This window comes from Erythranthe guttata, chromosome 3 (assembly GCF_056151865.1).
Source record: "Erythranthe guttata isolate IM_541 chromosome 3, IM_541, whole genome shotgun sequence".
Taxonomy (NCBI): Eukaryota; Viridiplantae; Streptophyta; class Magnoliopsida; order Lamiales; family Phrymaceae; genus Erythranthe; species Erythranthe guttata.
The window spans coordinates 13,401,130-13,410,869 of record NC_142535.1 but is presented as its reverse complement, the minus strand read 5'-3'; the positions used below and the strand labels follow the sequence as shown (position 1 = coordinate 13,410,869).

The following is a 9,740-nucleotide window of genomic DNA, read 5'->3' as shown; positions in this document are numbered from 1 at the left end:
CCAAACACCCTCTATAAATAGTTGACGGCTAGTAAGACATTCATATGATAAGATTCAAAAATCTCTTTTAGTTATGCATATTACTCGATTTATAAATCTCTTGGCACGGGTAATATGCACAACTAAAATGGATTCTTGACACGGGTATTTAACTTTTGACTAAATAGTTGACGCCTTGTAAGACGTTCATACGATAAGATTCTTACTTACTCAAAATCGCGATGAAAGTTGAAATTTGCAATTATGTGTTACTATTTTAATAATGTAGTAGAATCTCACAAATGTGATTTATTATGTAGTCGATGAGAAGAAAAAAAATAATTTTATCCTTAAAATCGTGTCTTTATTTTGTTAAAGTAACATACAAATTAATCACACAAAGTAAAACGGATCACAAAGTATAATATTGTACACATTTTTTTTTATATTTTCCTGAATGAATAAATTACAATTTTGGCTTCTAAAGTGTGAGAATTAAAGTTATAATTTATGAAATTGCTAAATTATGGTTATGTTTGTTAGCATTTCCAAATTTTTTTCACACTTTCCCCAAAATGAAAATTATCTTTTCACACTATTTTCAAAATCTTTCCCCTAAACAAATTCAAATATTTCTCTCTCTAACAAACATGATTTGACCGCTACAGTGAAAATTGTCTTCACTAAAATACAAAATCAAATCACTTTATCTTTTAAATTCTTCTTCCAAAATACATTTTCCCAACACCTTTCAGACATGATTTGACTTGCTACAGTACAAATTGTCTCCTCCCAAAACACAAACAAACTTTATTTAATTTTCAAATTCTTCTCCCAAAACATCTTTCCCCAAAATATAATGGAAATGTAAGCCCAAAAGCTTACCAAACAGAGCCTATGTGTCTTCATCTCGGAGTTCAGTTTTGAAGGGTTGATTGTTTTCAAATGTCAATTTTAACTTTAAACAACCTTGTTGGATATTTAAAAGCAATTCTTTTTTATTTGAACTAATTTATTTTCCCAAAGTGATTACAAGTTTCCAATAATTATAGTGAAGGTTGATGGAATTATTGTTACCTAACCCTACCTACACTATCTTTATGAATTTTATAGCTGTTGGAGCAATTGAGCGTGTGTCAATTGACTCATCTTCGAATTCCGCTCGTAAGGTATAATTCGTCACACATGTTTAACGAACTGTGGTTTACGTTTCTCGTATGGTTTGCAAATTATTATACGAAATACCACTTTTTTAGATTATTATTTTTAAGTTAAAACTCAGTAAAATATTTTTGAATATCATTTTCATATGCATTATCTTATATGATTACTATCTTCTTTCAATTCTTGAACGTCCATATCAATTTTTCCAAAACTTAAAAACAAAAGGAGATGGAGGCAGAGAATGTCAATATCAATAAAACTAAGTAACATATAAATATTTATTTAAAATATTATTTATATAGTAAAGAAACAAATTAAAATAGAAAAGCCATGATTGGTCCATCGACTTGCCTGTTTGTTATTGTCACCTAACCCACATTTCATTTTTTTTCTTCATATATAATTTATTCACTAGCAAAACATTAATTTTTTTGGTATGGGCTCATCTCCCACCAAAAAAAGGTATTGATTATGTTTTAATTTTCTTTTATATTTAGTGTATAACAATTACCAATATCCTTGTAAATACATTAAAGACAAAATAGTTTATAAGTTCTTCGTGACAAAACTACATTTAAAATTCTCTGGCTCTTGAACGCAACTTGAATAAGTGAATGCAATCGGAGTTTGTGGTACAAAATTATGAGCAAAATAGATCACTAATCAAACTTGAATCGTGTTGTTATTATTAGAGTAAATTATCTACGGTCATCCCCTGAGATAATATCAAATTATAAAGAGACCCCTCACGTTTGGATAATAACAACTACTTTTCGACTATGAATCTTCTTACACGTTCACTCTTATCGTATCAAATTCAATAGAATCTTCTAGTGTCCGTGGAATATTCTCTAGTTTGTATTCGTTTTATGCAAAATGACAGTTTTTAATGCATCACAATCTGATATTTACTAGCCAAGAGACACATCTTATGATCATCTTGTTTCGAAATGTGGAGCTGAAATGGGGTAAAACAGGTACAAATAGGAGATTACTCCACATAATCTAAAAGATTCCACTAAATTTGACAAATAGTGGACACATAAGGAATTTTATAGTTGACAGATTAATTGTAATTGTCCAAACAAGAGGGAGTTTTTCGTAATTTAACCTATCCCAAAGGTGGCCGTGATTATTATTATTATTATTATTGGATACCCTCCGTTGGAGAATCAGGAATAGCTTGATTTTGAAGCCAATCACATCTCATCCACATGCCCATCTACTACTGGCTGACTTTTGATGCGTTACCCCATTGGCCCCCCATTTCACTTTAATATACCAATAATACCCTTTCAATTTAATTAACCTTTTTCTTATTTTATTTTCCCTTCTTAATAAGTAAACAAGTGATTATACATTTTATACTCAACACCACCTCTCTCCAATAATTCCTAAACAAACAATTAAATAAACGTTTACTGCAAAAAAAAAAAAAAAAAATTAATTAATAATAAAAAAAAATAATAGTAAAATAAAATATATCTCCCCACTCCCATTCCGCCTCTATAAAAGATTCCATTCCTCAACTCCATTTTTCTTCAGTTCAAACCAAACAAAAAAAAATGGCTACCTCATCACTTTCAACAATGTCTTTCCTTTTTCTGGTTCTTCTTACATCCTCGCTCTTGTCGGAGACGGCGGCTTCCGACATGTCCATCTTATCCCACGGCGGGAGCCGGAGCTTTCTCCGGTCACACTCAGAGATGGTTTCCATGCACGAGTCGTGGATGGTCAAACACGGCAGATCGTACGGCAACGCCGCCGTCGGAGAGAAGGAGAGGCGGTTCGAGATCTTCAGGGACAACCTCATGTACATCGACGAGCAGAACGCGGAGGACGGCCGGACCCACAAGCTCGGCCTGAACCGGTTCGCCGATCTCACCAACGCCGAGTACCGCAAGACTTTTCTCGGCACCCGGACCGACCCCAAACGGCGGCTTTCGAAGGTGAGGAGTGACCGGTACGCGCCGAAAGTCGGCGACAGCTTGCCGGATTCCGTTGACTGGAGGGCCAAAGGCGCCGTCGCTCCGGTCAAAGATCAAGGCAGCTGTGGTAATATATATATATATATATATATCTTCAACTACCCTTTTTTCTCAGTTTCAATTTTTTTTTATTTTCTTTAATTTAAATTCAATTTCTTTGGAGAAAATTAGGTGGGCCACTTCAAAATCTTGCAATAAGATTAAGTAGAAAGTGATGAGTTTATGATGGTTGACTTTTATTACCAAATACAAACAAATTGGTTTTTTTTTTTTTCATCTAATAAAGATTGGGTTTTTAGGTTTGTTTTGTTGTGACTGCAGTTGATTTGTTATTTTTTTTCGTAATTTTCCGAAGATCGAAACATGTAATATATATATATACTTGTTGATGTTCTTGTTTGCAGTCATTGTGCATTTGGGGGGAAAAAAATGGTTTTTTTATATGAATTCATTTACTCTAGTGGAATCAAGAATCTCTGATTTGAATTTGTTTAATTGAAATTTGAATTGCAATTGAAGGGAGTTGCTGGGCATTCTCAACGATAGCTTCCGTGGAAGGTGTGAACCAAATAGCGACCGGTAATTTAACGACCCTTTCGGAGCAAGAGCTGGTTGATTGCGACACTTCGTACGACGAGGGATGTAATGGTGGTCTTATGGACTATGCCTTTCAGTTCATTATCGATAATGGAGGCATCGACTCTGAAAATGATTATCCGTACACGGGCGTCGATGGTAAATGCGATTCTTACCGGGTTAGTTTTTTCTTCTCTTTCTTGGCGAATTTAAAAAAAAAATTACTTTTTCAAGAGAGCAGCTGTTTTTGACGATTTTTTTCGTTGGATCTTTTATGCAGAAAAATGCGAAAGTTGTGTCCATCGACAGCTACGAAGATGTTCCGGTGAATGACGAAAATGCCCTTAAGAAGGCAGCCGCTAGTCAGCCTCTGAGCGTTGCCATTGATGCCGGTGGTAGGGACTTCCAATTGTACGAATCAGTAAGTCCTCGAAAAACTTCGGTTCTTGCCCGTAAACGACAATGCCATAAATTACTCCCTCATTTCCACTATAATTGTCACTTTAGAGAATACTTTTGTTCCATATTATCTGTCATTAAATGCATTTGTTTTCTTCGTATTTTACCCTTATTAATTCATATATTAGTATTAACTCTCTCTCATGAAATCGTTAAATGATAAGGGTTATTTTAGTCTTTTTTATGTGTTTTTCCTAAAATCAAGCAAACATTTATTAAAATTCGTAATACTCGTGCAAAGATGAAAAACGACACTTATTAAGAACATAGGGTGTAAATGTTTCGAAGTTGATCTTTAATAACATCTGGAAACACTCCCATCTTTTAGAAAGACAAATTAATTCCAACTTTACTTACAATGACCACTAATTTCTGCTTTTGCATAAGCTTTTGCAAACACCCCTAATACGCAACGATCGTTTCATAATCAAAATTTTTTTTTTTTTAACTTGTAACACTTTTTCAGGGTATATTCAGTGGCAAGTGTGGATTGGACTTGGACCACGGTGTGAACGTAGTCGGTTACGGCACCGAAAAGGGTGTCGACTACTGGATCGTCAGAAATTCATGGGGCGACAGCTGGGGAGAGAAAGGCTACCTAAGAATGAAGCGTAACGTGAAGGCCAAAGAGGGACAATGTGGAATTGCAGTCGAACCCTCTTACCCTGTCAAATCGGGTCAAAACCCCCCCAAACCAGGGCCGTCACCCCCCACCCCCAGCCCACCCCCACCTGCCCCCTCTGCCCCCTCATCCGTTTGTGACGACTACTATGCGTGCCCCGATAGCACCACCTGCTGCTGCATTTACGAGTACCATGGCTACTGTTTCGAGTGGGGCTGCTGCCCCCTCAAGGGGGCCACTTGCTGCGACGATCATTACAGTTGCTGCCCCCATGAGTACCCCGTGTGTGATGTTTACGCCGGCACCTGCTCGATTGTGAGTTGACTCAATTAATTTATATTGAAATTATTTTATGTAAATGGATTTTTTTTTTTAACTTTATTTTTCTTTCTGCAGAGTAAAGGAAACCCGCTCGGAGTGAAGGCAATGAAGCGCATTCTTGCGAAGCCGATCGGGACTTCCGGAAAAGATGGGAAAAGGAGCAGCTCTTGAGAGAGTGCGTTTGAAGGCCGAATTTGCACCGAAGAAGAAGGAAATAATTTCGGTGCATTTGTGGTGGTGTTTCGTCCGACCTGGCGGAGGAGGGAATATACGAAACGTGGTGAAAAACTGTAAATGGTATGGTGGCTGATTTATGTATGATTCTCAAATATTTATGTGGGGATTTGAATTTGAACAATTGGAGAATAGATTTTTATCTTTTCTTACTTCATTGTAATGTAATTTAATTTGTAATCAAGAATTGGTTGGATTTGGTATCAGCTGAGCTGATCATGTCCAGGATTATGTTTCTCCTCAATTAATCTAATGTTGGAACAACTTTGTTTTATCTAATCCATTTTAATGAAATTCGGTTGTTCCTGTAAGAATTCAAACCACTTGAGAACTAAAATTGAGTATATTGATTGCACCATGAAATTGAAACCAAACTTTGTAACTGGCACTGTAAGTGTGAGATTAACCCAACCTTCCTAAAAAAATCAATAATTAAAAAAAAAAAAAGAATAAAAAATGGATCGGCTTTTGTTAAATTCATTGCTCGAGTCCTACCCACCATGTAAAATATAACCAATTACACCATCTACACCAGAACCTCGATAAATTAATACTCAATAAATTAATAACCTCACTTCAATAATAATTTATTTCGATCCGGGCTCGGTAAAAACGTATTAAATTATTAGTTCGGCAATTTAATATTTCGCTAAATTAATAGAATTTTGCTAGTTCCAAGTGTATTAACTCATAAACCTTTAACTGTAGTACCATTTTGATTAGAGCGGGAACTGGGTTAGTTTTTGTCCACCAACCGATCCATTACCGACCATATTTTAGATGGATAATATTTTTTTAACCAACAATTGGATCGGGTCGAAAATTTCAACCAACCCATATACAACGGGTCAGTTGGTGGTTTCTAATATTATAAAAAGTTGGTTGACCGATAATTATCGGTCAACCAACTATATTATTAAAATTTATAAAATAAAGGGTGCGTTTTCTTAATTACTTTAAATTTCTTAATTATATTTTTTTGTCAAATATCTATTAATTATTTTGAACTGATATAATGATCGTGCAGCGGCATTGGCAGAATGTGCATATTTTTACTCCAAAATTTGAATCTTTTTTAAAGTGAACTAGGTCAAACAACTCATTCCGGAACCAAATATTCGGTTGTCAATCATTAACCGACCTACAAAGATTGGGTTGGCAGCGGTTTTCAAACTTGAGCAAAATTGGTTTGTCGGATGGATCAGTTTATAGATTGGTAATCGATCGATCCAACCGAGTCTCAACCCTCATTTTAATTACGTAACTGCTATCTACAAATAAAAAATAAAAGAACTTAAATAAACAATAAAATAAAATAAATAAATAATATAAAAAGAATTATTTCTTTAACTGAATTTTTTATTTTTTTTAGAGTAAATAATTGGAAATTTTTGTTACAAGTTAAAAAACTGACAGATCCTGATTCGTTAAGAGGATCCGACAAGTTTCTTTAGATAACGCTCACACATTTTACTTTGGTATATACGTGAAAGTTGAAACAAGGATTAGAGTATTTATCTTGAATCATAATTTGGATTTTGGAATAGGGTATTAAATCCACAATCTTTATTTATCAAAAAAAAAAAAAAATCCACAATCTTTGATTCGGGTGTACGCCAATACCGAGGCATGATCCCACACGCGTAAATTCAACGAGATTATAAAGTGGCGCCAGAGTCATTTTAAATTCGATATTTTCACCAAACATTTCGACAAAGTGACGCTTCCATCCGAAAAAAATATAAGTTGAAGTGCAAAATATTGTATGGTAATCTTTATTAATGTTTCTTTTATTTTTAAATTCAAATCCGTATTAAATATTTATTTTTTTCTCTTTTTTTTTTTAATTTTGTATAGAAATCTTACAAGTTTAGTTTTTTTTTAAAGAAAAAAAAATTATGTATAGACCTTTAACAAAGATCCAACCAGGCGGTGGTTACGATTCTTTAAAAAGACATTCACGTCGAGAATAATTATCAGGTGGAATTCGATATTGATCACACATGAACACAAATGCCGGAACTTATGATTGTTGGCTATTATGCGGTGAAATTATATATTGTTCATAAATGGACTCCAATGTTACTTGAATTAACTAATTTTTAACAAAAAATAGGATCGGATCTTATGATTGTTGATGACGATAGTCCAGATTATTTGACCTTTTGAAACATGTCCACTAGGGGTGTAAACGAGCCGAGCTAACCTCAGCTCATTCTTTTATTTAATTTTTATTTTTTTCATACTTATGATATTATTTTCATTATAAAATATTTATAAGATAATAAAAAAAAGTTATACAATAAAAAATAAAATGGAAACTTATTATCTAATTATATATGTATTTATTATTATATATTAGTATAAAATTGTATATATGTAAATATATAAAGCTCGTGAGTCAGCTCGTGAGCTAATGAACAACTAAGGATGAATTCGAGCCCGAAAACCCGAGTTGGAGCTCAAGCTTTTGTCGTGCCGGCTTATCGATCTCTGCTCGATTCATTTACACCACTAGCAATCTAGCACAAACCCACAAGGTCAGAAAAACCAGAGGTCGACCCTTGACCCATTTGATTCAAATTTTTTTAATTACAATTATAAGTACCAAATTCTTTCATTTTCTTCTTCTCTCCACGCCTCACATAATTTAATCTCTTAAAACTTACAAATCTCAAATTTCTTCATAAATATTCGAGTCGGAGATAATTATTTTGAAAAATAGAAACTCTTGTTTGGAGAAATTCAAGCAAATTGCAAATTTTGTAAAAAAAATTAACTTTTTTTAAAGTTATAATTTAATTGAATATATACTAACATTAATTGTTTAATGTTTTGATTTGAATACAACATACATACATACAAGTTTTGAACGTGAGTTTATCACATTACTCTGAAAATACATATATGGAAGAAAATGATTGGAAACAAATCAACTACATTGATTCGACTTCAACACAAACGCCGATTGAAGGTGATTATTATCTTTCAAATATACCGATAATTTAACTATATAAGTCGATATTTAACTATATAAGTCGTTAGGATAGCGAGAAGAGATCGAAATTAGTACGATGACAAAGCGAGCGCTTCAAAAGTATAACGTAAGTGAATAATTATACTTCTTTTCATCTACCAATCAATAATCAATATTTATTAATTTTGATACATATAATTGTTTATTTATTTATTTTGAATTTGAAGTTGATCAATTTCAATTGCACTTCTAAATTTGATTTGATGTACTTAACATGTGCCAAGCTGGCAACCTCTTGTCCCGACCCCTTGTAGTCAACGCCAATAATCCAGCAAATGCAAACATGGACACTTCGTGTATTATATATATATATATATATATATATATATATATATATATATATATATATATATATATGGAATTTGATTTTCTGGGTAAATTAAAACTTATATATGGATGTGCCGGCCATCACTTATTGTGTCCATGCACTGATTCACAGATGAATATATATTTATGCACATAAAGAAATTAGTGTTGACTACATCTCAAAAATAGGTCAGACTATCTTTTGTTCCAACAATTACATTTTATTTCATTATTAATACAAATGTATACATTTATAATAACATTATTGATCATGTGTCGTGCTACCTTTAATTTTGGATGCATCTTAAGATATATATATATATATATGAGAAATATATAGAAATGCGACAATTCAGATCCAATTTTAATTATTAGATATTGTAGCGACGGAGCCACTAACATTCAGCTAGGGGGGGCATGGTCCACCCACATTCTTTAAATTTCAATTAATTTATGGACAAAACGTATATTTGTTTTTTCGTAAAGTAGTATTAACGGCCCCGTTAGAAAAAATTCTCAATGCATTGAGCCCCTGAACTGAAAATTTTGACTTCGCCGGTGCATATGCCATAGATCTACTTGACTTGGTCTTTATTTGTTTTTATTTTTGTATTCATACAAAGCGGTTGTATACAGTATAATTCATGTTTGAATATGTAAATAGAAATATATAAATATACATGTATTGAAGCATATTGTGCAAACAAAGTCATCTATAGCACTTGGTTGCACATGCCATGTACAAGTAGGCAATATAAATACGTCTCTTTGAAATTTTCAAGTGGATATATGCGGCTAGTTGACCTTATTAATCTCTCATTCATTATTTTTTTTTTTTAATTTTTTATAGTGAAGTTGACATATTAATCAAATTGAAAGACTACTAATAGCTAAAGCATAAAATAAATTTTTTTTTTTCTTATTTTCCAGATATGATTGTATACTGTTTCAAATAATCTTGTTAGTTCTAACCATTGGGGAAATATATCGAGTAGTAAATTATCGCAATATTTCACATAATTATATATTATACATATAAGATAAATCGAATATT

The 9,740-nt window shown here is 33.0% G+C and overlaps 1 protein-coding gene across 1 annotated transcript; it reads left to right on the top strand.

The window, feature by feature from the left end:
• The first annotated feature begins 2,513 nt into the window (after positions 1-2,513).
• On the top strand, positions 2,514-5,622 carry LOC105971419 (low-temperature-induced cysteine proteinase). The gene is made up of 5 exons (XM_012996272.2): positions 2,514-3,198; positions 3,651-3,886; positions 3,988-4,128; positions 4,633-5,103; positions 5,185-5,622. The coding sequence occupies exons 1-5, from the start codon at positions 2,709-2,711 to the stop codon at positions 5,278-5,280; spliced, it is 1,434 nt and encodes a 477-aa protein (XP_012851726.2). The 5' UTR covers positions 2,514-2,708; the 3' UTR covers positions 5,281-5,622.
• The last annotated feature ends 4,118 nt before the right edge of the window (positions 5,623-9,740 follow it).